General features: G+C 52.6%; 1 protein-coding gene and 1 long non-coding RNA gene across 2 annotated transcripts in view; one reads left to right on the top strand and one right to left on the bottom strand.

Annotated features, from left to right (window-relative positions):
* Positions 1-15,625, bottom strand: part of LHFPL7 (LHFPL tetraspan subfamily member 7) — a 58,085-nt gene extending 42,460 nt beyond the window's left edge. Inside the window, exons 1-2 of the mRNA XM_014876603.2 lie at positions 15,338-15,625; positions 5,535-5,673 (exon numbers count right to left, since the gene is read on the bottom strand). Coding sequence (XP_014732089.1) covers positions 5,535-5,673; positions 15,338-15,625 — 427 coding nt within the window. The remainder of the gene's footprint in view (positions 1-5,534; positions 5,674-15,337) is intronic.
* Positions 9,948-18,010, top strand: LOC148221488 (uncharacterized). Its single transcript, XR_015807917.1, has 3 exons — positions 9,948-12,035; positions 14,198-14,417; positions 16,874-18,010. It is a non-coding gene; the product is annotated as an uncharacterized LOC148221488 (long non-coding RNA).
* The last annotated feature ends 908 nt before the right edge of the window (positions 18,011-18,918 follow it).

Raw genomic sequence — 18,918 nt, 5'->3', positions numbered from 1 at the left:
GCAAGGACAAGATGTGAAATGTGGAGGGGAGAGGGTGAGGATGGCAGAGAGCACCTGAGCAGTGAGGAGGATCCTGCACTTGCTCCCAGCTGTGATGGGAGTGTGGTTCTTTCCAGAGAAAAACAAACGAGCTGCCCTTGCCATTCAGGAGCTGGACACATCTCCAGGCTCACGTTTTATGCTGCTGTGTTTTGCTTTTGTGCCCGAGCACCTTGCAGGAAGACTGGACTTTGCTTCAATTTTGGCAGCTTCTCTTGCAGTTTTGAGGAACCTTTCCTAAATGGGGAAACAGCTTTATGGCAGCATTTTCTTCATGCTGCTCTGATGATTGAACACATCCAGCAATGTCACTGCATCAGGACTGAGCATGTTTTCCAAGAATCTACTGCCACAAGAAGAGGGACAGCGTGGGCTCTGCGATAAAAGCCAAGATACTATTTTTAAACAGGGGTGGGGGAAGCTTTGGGTGATTTTAAATCAAATCAATGCCTGGACAGCAGGGCTCTGCTTCCCCCCTGCCTCCACTGCCAAGTTCCTCTTCCGAATCCCAAGGATGTCTTCTAACAAACAACAGGATGGGGCTGCCGGGCTGCCGGAGCCCATCAGGAACAAAAACACCCATCAGGAAAGGGGCCGGGGGTCTGCCCCCGCCCCGGGCTGTGCGGGAGGGGTGGCAAGGGCTGGGAACGCGTCCCACCCTCCTCGCCTTGGCCATTCCTCAACATTTTTAACGTCGCTTGCAGGGCTGGGCTCCCCAAACTGTCCCCTGCCTTGGGGAGGTGTCTGCTCCAGTTCTGTCCCCTCCAAGCAGTGCTGTGACACTGAGCCCAGGAGCAGAGCATGTCCCCACTGTCCCCCTGCAACATCCTTGGAGGTGGCACTCCAGCTGCAGGTGCCACAAGTGCATTGGGAAGGGATGCTGGGCAGAGTGCCTGCCTCATGCCATTATTCCAGCCAGGATTTCTGGGCAGGATGGGAGGGATCCAACACCTCGCAGGCAACTGCACGGGAGTGATGGCTGCAGGGAAGGGAGGACTTTCTGTGACTTAGTGGCAGGTCAGCAATTACCAGGCAGCCACGACCCCTCTGCTGCTCCATGGACACACCAGCAAAGGTCGGAGCTGCCAGGCAGCTCCCTCCTGGTGCTGCTTTTATCCAAGTTACTAATTACACATTACCTATATGTCACCAGGCTGATCGATGGGAGTCTGAGGGATCAATATGGATGCAGGTGACAGTGCTGTTTGCCATTCAGAGCCTGCACAAGCTGGGAGAAACAGGGCACCATCGATCCCAGAGGTGGGCTGGGATGCAGGGAGGGGTGGGAGGTGCAGTGAGGGGGAAGAATCACGTGCTGCCTTCCTAAATGACATTGTGACACTGGGACAGCGTCCTGGCCAGGGACCTGCTGTGGCCCTGCTGCCCACAGCCTGCCCCAAACCTCCCACCCATCCTGCTGCTCTCCCTTGGGAATGGCACAAGCCATTTTAGTCTAGGTTGGGTTTCAGTCCTTGGGAATTGATACATTTAGGAGGTTCACACTGATCTGAAAATGAGCCATTCTCTCTCTTTCTGTGCTCTTACTGGATGATCAGTGTCTAAAGAACAGACAAAAATCCCAAGGTCTCCTGTGTTTTGCTCTGCTGTTTAACTGACCAAAAGCTGAGGCCATCTCTGTAATGCCATCGTGCTGCTGCCAATGAGAGGGATCTTGGCTGCAGAAGCAATCAAATTTTCCAGGAAGAAGCTCTTGGGACTACCCTGAAACCTGGGATTACAGTATGGCTAAATGAGGGAATTGCATAACTGGGAGTTTCTGCCTGTCTTGCTGGAGTCTTGTGACTGTTCTGATTCTGTCGTGGTGATGCTGGAAAATTGCTCTTTAAAACCAAAAGAGCTTTAGAAAGGCACAGGCAGGTCAGGATCATTTGCCCTCAGCACTGGGTTTGTGTTGAGCAGTGAGTTGACTGGGATAGGATTGGACAGAGAGCAGTGTGGGGTGAAAACAAAACTCTCCCTGAGAGCTTCCTTTGCTCTGTGCCCTCACCAAGTGCCCAGCTCTGCATCCTCCTCCTGCCAGGCCACAGACACCAGGGACAGGATCAGCAGCCATGGGGCCACTGGCAGGCTGGATCAGCTCCCCCTTGCCAGCAAAGCAGGAGACCTTTGCCTGAGCAACACGTGGGGAAAAGCTTCCCAAAAGCAACACAGCCCTGGCTTTACTGAGGCTTTTAGGGATGAGAGAGGCTGCTCATCCTGCCTGGGAGGACTTGTTCCTAAGCAGCAGATGGAACCAGCTTCAGGGCTGGAGTGTGGTCACCAGCAGCTTAATCCTACAGCACTTCCCTTAGTACCACAAGCCCCCAAAGCAGAAATCTGCCCAGATTTTCTGTTTGGTGGGGTTTATTCAGCCTTGGTTGCAATCTCAGTTTTTATCAGTCAGGAGCCCCAATGCCCTGGGAAGGCCATTCCCATGGGAGTGAGTGGGAGTCCATGCTGGAAACCTGTCAGAAGCTGCTCTGGCTCTCAGCTCCTCCAGGTCCAGGACATTCCTGTAAGGCAGTGACACTGCTGGGGATTGTGTGGGCTGTGACAGCTCAGAGCAGAGCCTTGGGGCTCCCCAGGGCATCACCCACAGGTCCCATGGGTGAAGCCAGTGCCTGACACACTGTGATGGCCCCGTGCTCCTTCCAGTCACTGAAAAACTGCTCTGAGAGCCTTGCAGAGATGAACTGAAACGTCCAACTATAAACCACGGGCCCCTGAGCAGCACCTGGCAGCCTCCAGAGAGGTTGTACAGGCACAATCAGCCCTGGAGAACATTCCCTGTCCTTCCCTTTCAGCTCCATCCAGACGTTTCTTCCTGGAATTAACTCCTATTTTTAAAACCCCAGCAAAGAGGCTTTTGCTGAAGGACAACTGGCAGGATTTCAGCTGTGCCCCATTTACCCTCCCTGTCCCTGGGGTCAGCCCCAGGACTCCTCTCCAGCAACAGCAATGGATTGCAGCTGAGGATTGGGGCACCTCACACATAAATGGGCCAGCTTGGCTGTCTCAGTCTCTTTGGGGGTGCTGCCATGCAGGTCTGGGAGGAAGGATCCCCCAGAAATTTCATTTTGGTGAGCTGACACCATGAGCAGGGAGTGAACCCCATCTCTAATCTCTCAGGGGCAGCTTTGATTTTATAGGGTGTGAGAGCTGAGCAAATGTTCCTTTATCCTTCCTCCTCTCCCTGTTGCTCATTAACTCTTTCATTAGGGATCATCCTCTTGTTATTTGTGTGGATATGTTGGTTTGTGTTTTTTCTAAGGAGTGGATGCCAGGCATCAGGACTCATGTTTTCAAAGTGTGGTGGCAATTAGCCCAGCTCTGAACCCTGATGGCCTGTCTGCATCTGCAATTAGTGCTCTGCTCTGTCTGTGTGAGGTTTTTATCTTCCTCCCTTCTGGGGCTGCAAAAGGCACAGATTGGATCTCCAAATGTACAGCAGGGAAGTGTTAAAGCTGCAGCTTGCTCCTGGCTGCCCTTGCTGTGGGGATGCTCTCAGGAATGGTTCCTGTTTGGTTCAAGGATCAATCCGTGGCCTCTGCACTTGGATTTATGTGAGTGCAGCTCGGGGCATCTTTGTGAGACAGGGCAGAGCCTGTGGGAGCTGATTCTGGTTGTGCTGGTGCCTCTGCTCCTGCACTTCCTGGCATGTTTCATGGCTCTTTATTAGGACATTGGATTCCTGATTCAATGTTTAATAGAATTCTGTTTATTTACTCATATCTTTGGTGCTCTAAAAGAATACCTCCAGTTGGCTTTGTGAAATGGGAAAATGAGATCAAAATTTGGATTTCAGTGGGAAAATATCTAGTCAGACAGGGGAAGGGTGACTTTGGGACCTGGAATCCTGGGATTTGGGAGAAACTAAATCCCACTGCTCTGCCTGCATCTCAAGGGGTCCCCCTGGCAGAGCTGCCCCCCACCCTCCATCAGAGAGCTACTCTACCAAACCTCCTGGGCTTTCCTTCCCTCCCATATAACTTCATCTATCCTAAAATCCCTGTTTTTCTCCCAGATAATGTGATTTTTAGGGAGGAGTTTCTCTCCCTGTCACCTCATTGCAGCTGATTTCTATTGAAAAGCTTCTTCCTAGGGAGGGAGGGGGGAACAAAGAGAGAAATTATGGAGGGGCAGAATTTCTGAATCCAAATACATTAAACCATTTAATTCTGTTGACTCAGGGCTGCCTGGCTCTGAATGGGAATTAATCCACAGTGCACAAAATTAAAAAGCACAAGACAAAATGCTTAGCAGGCAATGCCATGGTTTAAAGCAACCCATTAGCTTGCTCAAACGTCCCCAGTAAATTTTCATTTGTCAATAACGCTTAGAGCCTACAGTTTATTTACAGCCTGTTCAATATTACCAGAACCCCTCGCAGCGCCTCATTTGTATTTATCTGCCACAGTCAGTTTCCTTTCCAGGGACTCTTCCTAATCCTTTGCTTTGTATCTGCTCCAGACACAAGGATGTGCCACCCCCTAAGCCAAGGTAATGTGGGGTTACCCTTTCCTACCCCAAGTATCACCTGCAGGGTCACCTCGAGTCAGCTCATAGGGACACATCCCTGGAGCTGAGCTCTGCTGCCATGGGGCTCCAGCCTCTGTCCCACACCCAGGGACACACTGGCCAGCAGAGATGGGAATCTCCAAACTGGGAGAATGGGACAGGCACAATCAGCTGTCTCTGTGGACCCACAGCCTGGCTGAGCTGGAGCAGCCATGGCTAAAATCTGTCCTCCTCCATCTGTCCCAAGTGGGATCCCATGGGATGAGCCCTGGAGAGGGGAATGTGTAACAGGATTTCCCTCAAAGCAGCTTGAATGCTTCAGGCAGAGAACAAAGCCTGGCTGGCCCTGAGCATTTCTCCAAGGAAAGGAGTTTATTCTGGGGCACAGACACGAACAGGCATTAATCTCCTGTCCTGGCTCACGTCCAGGTGGGGAGGTTTGGCCCAGCACTCAGGGACGTGGCTCCCTGCAGGGGTGACAATTCTCCAGTGGGGTTTGTCCGTCCCCAGCTTTCTGCACTCCCCCGGGGCAGAAGCACAGGCGATTGCAGTGGAATTTTAGATGGATGCAACATCAGGAGGGTTGTCTGGGGCAGATACAGGACAGGCTGGGCAAGCCCCTGTGTCAGGCTTAAAGCTCAGAGAGGGAAATCTTCCTCCAGAGGCTTAATCACCAAGATGGAACTGGACACTTGACAGGGAGCATCTACTGGACCCCAGGAGGAGCAGCAGCACCCTGCCAGCAGAAAGCCACAGCCCCCTGTCCTACACAACCTCCTGAGCTGGGGGCAGCGAGTGGCACCTGCAGCCCCAGGCTCTGCCACTGACCTGTGGATCTGGTTGGAGGTGACGTTCAGTAGCTTTTATGATGAATGACTTGGTTACAGCTTGCAAGCTCCTCATGCTGCCGAGCTCCAAGATGCTACAAAAAGACACCCCATCTTTCCCCCCACAAAGAGCAAAGCCCCATCACTTGCCTGCTGCTGTCTGCATGTAGCCAGCCAGGGTGCAGACTCGGCGCTCGCAGGCTCCGCCGGGCAGCAGGACAGCCACGATGGCCAGCAGGGAGCTGAGGGCCAGCAGGGCACAGCCGCCTGCACACAGCACAGCACTCGTCTGAAAGGACACAGTGGGGGCTGTCAGAGAGGTCACCCCACCGCCACACCCCCCAGAAATCCCCCTCTGCAAGTGGGGAGTAGAGCCCTGTCATGGGCGGCTTCTCCCACCTTTGCCTTTCCACCTTTTGTTGCTTTAATTCACAGGTTCAGCCATCCCCTGCTCCCGGGGGTCACTGGGGCTGCAGTGACAACTGCAAGTGCATGACATGCATGAAGGGCCACGTTCTAAGTGCCATGAGATGTCTGTGATGTGGCAGAGCCTCTGCCGAGTGCTGAAATGGATCTCATGGCAGCCCCAGCAGGCCTGGCAATGAGCAGGTATTTTGGGGATCCCACTGCTGCTCTCATTGCAGCTCTGCTGACATGGCAGGCTGCTCTCACCCCCAGCAGCCTAAAAAACTGGGAAAAGGTTTTTTTTAATTCATGGCAAACCAGCTCTCCATTGAGTACAGGTGTTCAATCACTGCACTGTTTCTGTTTCTGTCCCCATTACAGGTGACCACTTCTGCCAGTGGGATGGCACAGGGATGTCCCTGTGCCAGCAGAGACATGTCCCAGCCCAGCCAGGGGCACAGCATGGCCAGGGGCAGTGAGGGGACATTCCTCCTCCAGAACCCAGCTCTTGACAGAGCTCAAACAGCCTGAGGACACCTCAGTGCCAGCACTTCGGCAGCCTCGCCAATTCCTGTCACTTCCCAGCAAATTCCAGGGAATGCTGCTGGCTCTGGTGAGTCACCCTGCAGTCACACACCCCCCTCAGCTCCCTCCCTAAAGCAGCACAGCTCCCGGGCAGGTCTCACTCCCATCGTCCTGAAAAGCCTGGCTTTTCTAACCTGTGTGGGAGCTGCTCTGAGGAGGTCAGGCCCCACTTCCACCCTTGTCCAACCCTCTTGTCCTCGTGAGACATTCTGGTTAACAATGCACAGTTTTTTATTTCTCCCCCTCTATCCGAGCTTTTGGGCAGCCATGGTTATTACAGAAACAACCCCCAATACAGGTTTCCATTTACCTCCCCTCACTAAAGAGGTTACCAATAGCCTGCTACATGCCAATTATTCTGCAGGTACCACAGGCAGGCTGAGCAGGGGAAGAGGAATTGGATTTACCCTCTGATGCCAATGGGGGATCCAAACAGCTAAAAACCCCCCTCCATTAGTGATGCTGTGCCACAGGTCTGGCACTGCCCTACATCCCCCTCTGATCCTGACTGCTGAGCTGGGGTTTAGCAGCTGGACTGGCTGCTGCTGGGTGACACAGCCACTGCCAGCAGGGTCCTGCCCAGCAGCTGCCACTGCTCCAAGAAGGGACACACAGGTGCTGGAGAGGGACAGGCCAGGGCACCACCTGACACCCTGGTGTGAGTGCTTCTCCTGGGGCTGTGCAGTGATTAGAAATCTGCATCTTATTTATATCCTATTTATGCACTGAGCAATGCAAATGCTGTCCCAGCCATAAATGAATTCCTGACATGCAATGCAAAAGGAACAGCAGTGCAAACAGCTGCCCAGAGAGATGGAGAGGCTGCTCCAGCAGGGATATCTGCTCCTCTCCAGAGCCTGAGACCTGAACAGACAAGTGCTGATTCTGGGCTTAAGATACAAGGCTGGGACACCCCCAGCAGGGACCCCTGTCCTGTCCCTACACCAGGAGAGACTCACGGGGGATGGGATGGGATGGGATGGGATGGGATGGGATGGGATGGGATGGGATGGGATGGGATGGGATGGGATGGGATGGGATGGGATGGGATGGGAGGATGACCCCATTGCACAGACACTCTCCCAGCCTGGGGCCCCATGGGGAAAGCTGCCACAGCCCTGCTCCCAGGGCAGCAGCATGGCCAGGAAATCTGGATTCAGAACAAAAAAAAAAAAGGATTATTCTGCCTGGCGTCTGCATTTCACCTTCCGCCCGGCAAAACCATCCTCCTTTGCAAGGACCATTAATTATTTAGAGCAATGAATTTTTCAGCAGAAAGGGGTCTTGTGAAGCAGGCTGGTTCCTCTCTTGTGTGAAGCATATTATTTTTAATGATCTAGGTTCTCCTTAATTGTGGTAGCTCAAATTCCCTAAAAACTCACAGTTCCTGCTGGAAACAAGTGATGAGCTGTTCAGACTGTTAATCCCAATGGAGAAGTGTGAAGATCTTTTTCAGGGCAAAGTGACAGGAAAAGGGCACGAACAGGATGGGTGCAGGTGTTAAACAGAAGAGCTGGTCTGGTTTGGGAGCTGCCAGCAGGGTTTGGCAACAAGACTGAGGGGTCTCAGGGCTGGCAGCATCCTGATGTGCACAGGGGTGGCCAAAAGCCCCCCAAATCCAGCCAGGCCTTGGCAAAGGGAATAAATGTGAGGTTTGGGCTCTGCCATGTGGGCCAGGAATGCTGAGCCACTGAACAGCTGCCAGGCAGCTCTTGGGGACAGAAGGGGTGGCAGGGGCACATCTGCCCCAAAAATAGGTGACAGCAGCAAAGGGCACACCACTGCTCTCTGCCTGGCTCCCACGTTCTGCTGGGTGTGTGCTGACATTACCTGCCAAAACACTGCATATGCTCTTGGAAACCACAAATCTTGTTTTGTCATAACCTTTCCAGGGCCTCAGCTGGGAATTATCCCAAGTGTTCCTGCCCTGCACTGGAGCTGCTTTCAAAGAGAAATAGCAAGGCTTAAGTTTGAAGAAGTCCGTGGAGCAAAGGTACCAAAGAATAGCAGCTGAAATTCTCCCCTTCCCACTGTGCAGCACCTCCCTCTCTCCTCCCTGTTTGTGCCTGTTGCATCTTGAGCAGAAAGGAGAGGATGCAGGAAACAGATGCAAAGGCTGAAACCCAAAAATAGACAGGGTGGGGAGGAATAGCAGGGAATACAGGAGGCTGCCTGTGAGAGCCCAGCTCAGGCAGGGCAGGAAAAAACCCATTTATCCCAGCAGAGAGCCCAGCTCCCAGTGCAAACCCTGCAGGGCTGCCCAGCCCTGGGCATTGCTGACCCCTGGCAGTGCCAGGGAGATGCCCCAAGGGAGGCTGTGAGCAATCCTGCCTCTGCCACGCTGGGAAAAGACATAAAACCGTGTCAGATTTTCTGCTCCCACTCCCAGGGAGATTAATTGTTTATCCCCAAACAAATTAATCGTCCCCTGGTGGGACTGTAAATATGCCTTTATGTAGCGTAATAAATTCCGATTAACAGCAATCCCCTGCCCGTTATTTTAGTGTTTTACAGGCCTGACACATGCCATGGCTGGGCCATTCACTTAGCAATAAATCTGCTGAAGATGTTGTTTCATTCACCAGAAAAATCAAAATTAAAATGTCACATAATGGCCGCCCTGGGAAGAATTCCTTAATATCCCTAATGAAAACTTTAAAAAAGTTAACTCATCTTTGAAAGCCAGCATGAAAGCAAGAAAGGGAAAGAGAAAATAAACTGTCCAGTCCAGTTTCTAGTGCTGAGAAACAGGACCTGGTGTTTGTTTCAGCACAGATAAACCAGCCTGGCAAAGCTCCTGCCATGACTATGAACTGGGTCATGATGCACATTAGTTTATTAATGCAATTTATTAGTTGGCACTTGACCACCCCCAACAGCTGCCATCCTGGATGGAGCCTGTGGTACCCAGAGCAGCAGGCTGAGGGCAAGGCTACAGACTGCTGGGGTGTCCCAGCTCTGCTCAGATGCTTCAGCATCTTTGGAAATGGGGGCAGAAAATAAATGCCCTAAATAAATGGGAAATAAAGCCCAGGATAGTGAGAAAAAGGAAGTGAAGGTCGCAGTGTGTCTGGCTTTTTGGGGGTATCTGTTGAGAGAAAATGTCTAAGAAACCCTAAATAATCTGGAGAAAAGCTGTAAAGTCAATTGTAAGAGAAGAAGTGGTAAAATTAATTCAACCATTTTCATTTTTAAATGCAACCCCTCCCTACCAGAGCTCTGTGTGATCGAACATTCCTTATGGGAATATGTTTTGGGGTTAAACTGAGTAGTCCTGCACCTGCAGAGGTAGAAACCGAGATTTTAACCTTGTTAAAAAGCAAATCAGTGCTGGATGGGGGGGCTGAGCTTTGGGGTTTGCAGGAGGGTTGGCAGCACCTGGGAGGGCGATGCAGGTGCAGGCAGGAGCCTCTTCCTCCTCTTCCTCCTTCTCCTCCTCCTCCTCCTCCTCCTCCCGGGGCAGAGGCGCCGGGGTCTCGGCAAAAGCCGGGAATCTCCACCTGGGAGGCGCTGGGTGCCGGGGTGGGCGGATGGAGCCTCGCAGCTCGCTCGTATTTCCCCCACACCAGGCACGGAAACAAACATTCGCCATCTGGGCGGCATTAAAGCGACGGCCAGGAAGAGGATCCCACACATCCTCGGCTTCTCCTCGCCGGCAATTCCCTTCCTTTGGGCGCCATCTGAGACATCTCCTGCCTGTTTGATCTTCCCTCTGCATCCTGCTCCCAGCAAATGCCATCCCTGCCCAGGAGCGCTGGAAGTGCCCGCTGTGACCCGGTCCCCAAAGCAGGAGCTCCAGCTGTGCTGCCACCAGGGACGTGGCTGATGTCCCAGTCCTTTGGTTTGGGCTGAGCCACAGGGATGCAGAAGAGGCTCCAGCCTTCATTTCTTCCCCTTCAAATGCAAGATTTGGTGGATGGGGATCTGCCCACACCACAACATGCACAGGGAGTATCTTCCCCCAGCCCAGATTTAGCTGATTTTGCACAAAATTCCGCTAAAACCAAAGCTCAGCCAGTCCTGGCCTTCCAGACAACTTTTCCAATTCCCAGCTCACCAACATGTTCAACAGAAAACCAGAGGGGTTAATGCCCAAACTGATTCAAGTGGGGGGAGGAAGGCATTTTTTTAATTAGAGAGAAAATAAGAGACAGATAATATGTCTGATGAATTATGGCTGTCTCTCTTTCGGTGCCATTGCATCTGGGGATGCTGGAAAGCAGTTCCTAATGGCACTGCTTTATCTAAGAGGATGATGGATAGTAGTGAAAGACAGAAAAAAAGGGGAAAAGTAAGACATTAGCACATCAATGGTGTGCCTGTGACCTCCATCAAGGGATTCGAACCAACTTAATGAAATTTTAATTAGGCAGCAAGCAGTGCACTGTGCTGGGTACCCGATCAGCCCTCACTCTGTCATTATCCTTCCCTGGGATAAGCCCTTTCCTGGCGCTGGCAGGGCCAGGGAATGCCCCGCGGGTCACACAGCTCGCCCATCTGGCTTTTCCTCACAGAGCCAGAGGAGGAGCCGCGACAGAGTGGGATTTGCAGCCTCAGGAGGATGGAGGGAATGTCCCACTGTCAAAATGTCCCTGCCGGTCTGTGCCAGGATCTGCTCTGGGCCCTGCAAAGGGGAAATGCAGCTCCCACCCCAGAACGCCTCTGGTGTGCCCAGAGGATGCCCTTGCCAAGGTGCAGGGTTCAGGATTTGAGGATTTCAGGGTTCTCCTCTTTGAGGAGCAGGTGTGTGGGCAGGTGACCCAGTGTGACCTGACTGAGCATCGCTGTCAGGAGTGGCCACAGCTCGGCTGCTGCTGCCCAGCCCAGCCCCGGGGCTGGCACCACCTCTTTGTTTAAGCAAAGCAGCTCCTGTGTCTCCCTCTGAGAGCAGCGGACAGAACTAATCCTGGCAGCAGCCTGGCTGCATTTTCAATCAACTTGACCTCCCACAGCCCACCCTTAAGCTGGTCCTGTCTCAGCAGCGCTTTGAGCCCAGCTTAGCTGAGAGCAGGTCAGTGAGTCCCGGTGGGGATTTGTGACTTGGGCACTGAAATGTGAGGCCCCAGCCCAGGAATTACAGGTTTCCCCAACACCAAGTATTTTCAGCCCTGTTAATTTAGGTCAGAAAATTCTGGGTGGCTGATGAAAGCAGATAAAGTCTGCTCTGGGCTAATGTGCACGAAAGTGGTGATGTCAAGAATTCCTTACACTTGGAGCTTACAACTCTCGCCAAGGTTGTGTAAGTGCAATTAAAAATCAAATGGACTGGCAGACAGAGTCTGGTCTCTTGGGAAGTTCTTAGGATGAGGAGCTAAAAGTTGATTTCCTGATAATCCCAAGTTAATGTGCTGGCCTGATACACGACTCTGGAGGCAGAGCAGACTCTGCCTGAGAGCCAGCACACCCACGAGTCCCTGCTCGGGTCACACTGCATCTCTCCCTAATTCCAGAGCCTGTGCTAGAAGAGGAGTGACAGATTTTCCACTGAGTGACAGATTCCTTCCCATCTCCGTGAGCACCCCACGTGCTTTTTCACTGGGATGGAGGCTGCTGTGTAACTACTCTGCAAACCTGGCCCCAGTGGACAAACCCCAGATGACATCAGGGAGCCAGCACTGAACTGATGCAGTGAGAAATCAGCAATGGAGATTTAACGAAAGGGTAAGAGGGTTTATTGTACGTTTTCACTAAGCTTTGCTGAATCTTTTCAAGTCCTGCTTTAAAACTCAGGAAACACCCACTCAATGAACTGCTGGGGTTGGGTAAAGTCTCCCCCCTGTCCTGAGCAGGTTATTTTGGGTTCTGCTCCAGCATGGCATCACTAGCTCCATAGGCAAATGGTCCATGTGGTTTTAACCTGAATATCATGGGCCGATCAGCTTCTTTGTTATTTTAGATTACATGCTTGGCAAAGCCTGAAAATAATTGGAGACTATCTGGAAAAATAAAAATAGAAATCTGAAATGTGGCAGCAGTAGCTTCTGAAGTGCAGCACTGAGACAGGAACCCATGAGCCAAATGCTCCCACTGAAAAAGAAAATAAATTAGCTGAGGATGAAGCACTACTTTGCACATACTCAGTGATCTGGTACCAGGAAAAAGAAAAGTCGTGAGATGCAACGAAACCACTCAGAACTCAAAAGTTTTTCCTGTTTTTTCTATTTGGCCTCCCAACAGCCGTCCCCTCTCCCCAGGGTACCTGCACACCTTGGGATGTCCCTCTCCAGCCCTCACAGCTCCGAGTGATCCCACAACAGATCCTAAGGGCCTCACTCACAAATTGGCTGGGCAACATCACCATCACCATCCTCTCTCCTCTCTGGCTCCAGCCAAATCCTCTCCAGTTTCCATCGGCTCCTGCAAGGTCTCAGCCTGTCCACAACATCCGTGGCCATCAGGGATATTTTATTATATTCCACCCCATCAAATAAACATCATGATGCTGAGCTCAGTGCAAAGCTCCCCAGCAGCACTGACAGGGTTAAATTAAAGGTACCCATGATATTAGAGAGCTGCAAAGTAATTATGAAAGGAAGCAGAAAAAAGCCAGCAACTCTAAGCAGACATGAAGGCCCTCTTAAGAGAAGAAAGGCATGTTAATTAACCTCCAGACATGATTCAAAGCATCATTTGTAGCATGATTAACATAATCCCCCAAGTGCACACACAACTGGCATTAACGATCATTTGCAGGACTGAACGCTCCCCCACCCCTTCAACAAATCGGCACATTGGAGCAGGGAAACACTGCAACAGCAGCGAGCCCGAACGCTGCTGGAAACAAAAAGAACAATGTTCCCAGGGATGGACATCCCGGCTGCGGGTGGGCACCGTCCCCAGGTGTGCTCAGCATCCTCTCAAGGAGTGCTCAGCAGCCCCAGCTGTGCTCAGCAGCCCCCAATGTGCCACCAGGTCCACTCTAGAAGAGCTCCTGAGCCCCACACCAGCTCTAGGTCCCTTTGCCCGCGGCAGCCCCAGCTCCCACCCTCCTGCCAGCAAACTCCACTTCAGCAAACGCTGCAGGCTCTGCTCAGGAGCTCCCAGATTCCTGTCCACGTTCGGCTTTCATTTAAAGAGAGAGCTGCCCATCAGATCGCCGGAAAGATTGGAAATGAACGTCACGGCTCTGAAAGCAGAGAAAAAAGAGCCACGATTTCCCCATCTCTCCAAAGCGAAGAGAAATCTCCTGCTTGAAGTCGTGGACAGGGTTCCCAGCACTCGGCTCCCCCCGTGCTGAGCACCGAGGCGTGCGGGCTCCGAGGCTGCTCATGCAAGAAAGCCAAAGCTGTCGCCTGCCTCAGCAAAGCTGTCAGGACTATTTTATTATATTCCAGCCCATCAAATAACCATCACAACAGGTATTCTCCCCCTCATCATGGCAGAAAGCCAGTAAGGGAGCACTCCCCTCTGAAAGAGTCTGCACTGGTTGTTGTTCATTAATGATATGGGTGGTATTAATAAAGGTGACACGGATATGTCACCAAAATGCCCTGCAAAGTCCCCTCAATGCTGTGATTATTCATGTCTTCCTCAGCCCAAGCTCAGGAACTCAGAGACTTTGTGCTACATTATATTCTGGATCTTAGTGTTTTCAGAGGCTGAAGCTTGTTCAAATGAGTCACTGCTGAGCTTCGTTCTTATCTTTAAAGTTTGTTATTACTTGGAAGTGTTTATCTGCATCACATTTGCAAAAACATCTGAACAAAGGCCAGCCCATGGAAACAAGAGCATTTTTGCACCTTTTTATATAAATAGGAAGGAGTTTATACAGCTGGTTCTTTTCTTTGCAATTCACAATATTTGTCTGTAATGCCAATTTTAAGGACCGTGATGGGATTTAAGCAATCACACGAAGACCTGGTGTCCTGGCAGAGATAACAGCGCAGCTCCATGGCAGGCTGAGAAATCCAGCTGCTGACACCCTTTGTGGCCGGCACAGCCACGACCTGCCGGGATCCTGGTTTGGGGATCCTGCCACTCTGGAGCGAGTCCAAGCTCGTGTGTTCCGAGCAGGGGCAGGGATTTCACACTCACAGCCTCGGGGTAAGAAGCTGAGAATGAAGGGAGAGGAGGGAGAAAGGGGCAGGGGCAAGAGGGATGGCGGGGCCGGGCTTTGTGCGGTCCCTGCACACACCCAGCGTGACGGGCGGCTCTTTGTCACCCCGGGACACCACAGCAACCCCGGACCCCATGGGGCGGGCGGGGGCGTCTGGGTCTCCTTCTTCCCCAAAACCTGGCAAGGACATCACCCCGGGTAGCCGGGCATGGGAACAGCCACGGTCCCTCACATCCAGGCTCGATTTCTGGATCCACGTGTCCCAGGAGCAGCAGTTCCAGCCACCTCCCTGCTCCCTCCTGCGCAGCAAACTCAGCCGCCGAGTGATGCTCAGCATAGAAACCTCTCCAGAAACCTCCCCTGAGCCCCTCCCGCACAGCCAGCAGGAGCCTGCCCGGGCAGGGCGGGGGGATTTGGGGTCCCGGGCACGGCAGGGTGGCCGGGCCAGCCCCGCGGCACTGCAGTGGCCACTGCCGGGACCCGCACCGCGGCCACGCCGGGGCTGCACTGACCACCACGCTGTCACAGGGGTCCCGTGCAGCACCCCGAGAACAGCCAAGCATCCCAAAGAGGGATGTGACCCCACAGGGAGCACGGGATACCCAAGGGGTGCCGAGGAGATGCTCAGAGGCAGGACGGGTGGGATGCAGAGGATGAAAGGGATGCCGGAGAGAGCACGGGGAAATGCACAGGATGCTCCAGGGCAGCACGGGGGATGCGGGGGGGTGATGCCGGGGAGGTGATGAGGGATGCCGGAGAGCCAGAAGCAGACACGGGTGATGTCGGGGAGGTACCGGGAGATGCCGGGGAGTGCAGGGAAGGGCAGGCGGGATGTCGGGGAGCTGACAGGGGATACTCAGCAGCACGCGAGAGGCGGTGGGGGGTGCCGCGGCGGGGAGGCGCTCACCTGCCAGGAACCGGAGGGGATGTCTCCGAAGCCGCCGGGGCCGGCGGAGCCGTGGCAGCCGCGGGGCGGCCCGGAGCAGCGCCACAGCAAGCCGAAACCGGCGGCGGCGCGGCCGGGCGGCAGCAGCCAGGCCGGCGAGAGGAAGGCGGCGGCGCAGGCGGCCAGGAGGCCGGCGGAGAGCAGCGCCCAGAAGCAGCCGACGCCGCTGCACATGGTGCGCCGGCGGGGCAGGGAGCCCGCGCCCCGCGCCGCCCCCGCGCCCGCCACCGGCACCGGCACCGACAGCATCGGCGGCGCGGGGCGGCCGGCGGGGCCGGGCGCGGGGCCGGCAGCGCTGCCCGCGCCCCTGCGCGCTCCCTGCGCGCTCCCTGCGCGTTCTCTGCGCGCTCCCTGCGCCGCCCCCCCCCCCGCGGGGCGCGGCTGAGCACGGGCGCGGTTGCGACACCCGCGGCGGGCGGGGGGAATCCGGGGCGGGAGCAGCGGGGTCACCTGCGCGCACGGTTTTTGGGGGGGTTTCACGCCGTGTCTCCGCCCGCTGCAGGCTGCTCGGCGGCCCCGAAAGAGTCGGGTTATTCCTGCGGTTAATTATGGGCGGCTTTTTTAACCCTCCCTCCGTGCCCGCAGCGCCGATGCTGCGGCTCCGCTCCCGCCGCTCTCCCGGACGGGGACACGCGTGCGGGGCGCGGGGAATTCTCAGCGCGGGGGATTTAAACCCGCCGTGCCAGGGAGGGCTCGGGCTCGGGCAGTGTTTCCCTCTAAGCTCGCAGGTTTCTCCAAGGTGTTGTAGGCAGAGCGGCTGCCCGGGAGCCTGCGTTTACTTGAGGTGTAAAAGCTGCGCCTCCCAGTGCAGATGGATTTTTATAACAGTCATTCTAAAAACTTCACGGATCAGGTTTTATTCCTGCTAAACCTCACGGTGCCTGTGCAGCACGGATTTATGTCTTATGTTTGTGCCTCGCAAATTTTACGGATTTTCTCGATCTCTAGGAGCTCAGCTCTTCCCCCGAGGGGTCCCACTGTCCATCAGCTGCGTAAAGAATCAGATCCTTTTTTAAATATAGCAAAATTTATCTTTACCCTGCGCTAATGTCCTCAGGCGGGTTTCGGGTATTTACTGCCGATAGAGCTGAAATAGTTAATGACATTTGGGCAGCTTTTGGACAAAAAAAAAAAAAAAAAAAAAAAGGTTTTCCTTTAGATCCAGGGTGCATTGGTTGGTGTTTTAAGCGCAGCTCTTGGAGAGGGCTCCCAGTCCTGGGAAGCCCGTGCGGATCCCGGCACAGAAGCCGGGGGCTTGGCACCCTCTCCTGGTGTGCCCGGAGTGCTGTGCAGCGATGGGAAATCATCCGCTCCTGCAGCTGAACTCACGGGCAAAGCCTCCGGCAGCGCGCTGCGGTTCTGGATGGATGCAGAGTTTTGGGCTGGGTCTGTGTCCCGTTTTTAGAATTGCCGCGGATGCTGCTCGTCCTCAGGGAAGTTCTGAAGGGACAAAATCACACTCAGCTTTGTTTTTTTCCCTATATCTCTGGTCTGAAGAAACACCCGACTGCTGTCATGCGTTCATTGCTTCTTATGCTCCTTGAGGCATCTAGAAAAGCAAAAGGTGAGGAAAAAAGAAGAACGGGGAAACAGAAGATGGTGTTAAATTAGATTATTATTTTTCAAGTATTTGTGATTCCACAGAATGGCCAAGAACTTGGGGGAAAACACTGTGGATTGGAGAAAGGTCATGTGAGGTGAGTTCCTCAGCGCTGGCGATGCCATCTGGGCAGAGTGGAGGTGCCAGCGAGCCCGTTTGCTGTCACTGTTCTGTAATTCAGAATAATTCGGGAGTGGCTCCGAAGCCCGGCAGAAAAGGCTCCGTTCCTGCAGGAGCAGCCCGCGGCAGGGCTGGGAAGGGCTCAGGACCTGGAGTCGGGGATTTTCTGCTTTCTCCTGCTCAGCGCTGCTTCCCAGAGCTCTGCTGTCCAGCACAGCAGCAGCAGGTCACCAACACAGCTCTTCCTGCTGGGAGTGAACCTTTTTTTTTTTTACCCTTTTTAAACTTTTTTTATTTTTTTTTTTACCCCAAATTTACACTTCAAACCTCAAGTTTTAACTCACCCACTGAGAGTCAGGCAGAGACTCTTCACCCCTTGCTTGTGCCCAGCAGGAACAAACCTCCCTCCCTGGGAATGTGCTCAGTGGAAGGAGACAGGGAGGGATTGCAATGTTTCAATAAAAGCAGATAATTTTTGCCAGGCTGGGACGTGGGAGAATTCCCTTCTTTGAAATGCTCAGCACAGGTACCAACACTCCCGTTCCCGTGAGGGTTCATGGACTGAGGTCAGCCACAGCCACATTTGCCAGGAATTTTGTGTGTGCATGCAGACACTTGTTTTCCCATTAAAAAAAAAAATAGGAGAAAAGTACAAGTCTCTAATTGAAGGCACTGTGAGTTTCTGTGCAAAGACATCTTTGGCTCTTGATGTGTTTAAGACATTATTATTTATTCTGGAGTAAGATCTCAGCTGTTAAAATCCTTGCTCATATAATTTTTTGGTATTTGTATACCCAAAGTAGTGAGAATTCTATATATGGGAATAAATGGACTGTCCCAAAGATGAGAGAAATGGGAATGGCCTCTAACTTGTGTTACATTTGTGATTTTGTGCTGTAATTGAGCAGAGCAGTGTCCTGTGATCAATTATCAAAGGCAGCAAAAAATTCTGCTTTATTATATTTGTCCAAACACGATCATTCCATTCAGATATTTTCAAATATTAAAGTTTATTTATTTTTCTAGCTGTAGAGAGGAAAAAATCAAGCAGTGAGACAGCTTTTTTTTTGTTTTAATTTGAATATTCTAATTTAGGGGAGGAGTCCCTCAGCTTCTCTGGCATTGGCCAACCCATGTCCTGAAGTCATATTTAACTGATTGCTCAGATAATTAAACTGTCATGTTCTGTTAAAGACTCCAGCACCTGCTGTCACTCACACTTCCAGTTCAGATCCAGATCCAAGGCTGATTGAGCAACCCTGCATTGGAGCTCCAGCCCTTCTGAATTCCCAAAAATGAGAGAAAATTTCAGTCCAGGGAAGGTAATTAACGTCAAACTCTTATGTAAATCATTGCATCCTTGTTCAACCCCCATGTATACCCTGAAACCCAAGAGGACTGGGTGCAAAATTTTTGGCAGAAGATGTTAATTTAGTGTTCCCTGAGTCATCCCATTCTTTCCAATTTGCTCATCTTCTGAATGTTTTAGTCTATTAGCAGTCTCTGAGGTTATGTGCCAATTAAATAATTCCATTCATTATGCACAAACCATATAGAATAGTTCATTATGCTCCAGCCAGCCTCTGGGCATGTGTACAAAACTGTATCAAAGAGCACCAGTTAACAAAAATAATATCAAAAGAGAAAATGCAGTTGCTACAGGGTGTTGATCAGCGGCACCATCCCGCCCAGGAGACGGCTCCATGCCTGGAACATCCCCACGTACCTTTTATGTTATTTACAATTTATGAGCCTTAATTACCGAGTGTTTGTAAAGAGCTTTGGAATGCTTGGATGAAAGACGGAGCAGGAACTCCCTCAA

The sequence above is a fragment of the Sturnus vulgaris genome, chromosome 21, assembly GCF_052056855.1.
Source record: "Sturnus vulgaris isolate bStuVul1 chromosome 21, bStuVul1.hap1, whole genome shotgun sequence".
Taxonomy (NCBI): domain Eukaryota; kingdom Metazoa; phylum Chordata; class Aves; order Passeriformes; family Sturnidae; genus Sturnus; species Sturnus vulgaris.
This window is presented reverse-complemented; position numbering and strand designations above follow the sequence as displayed.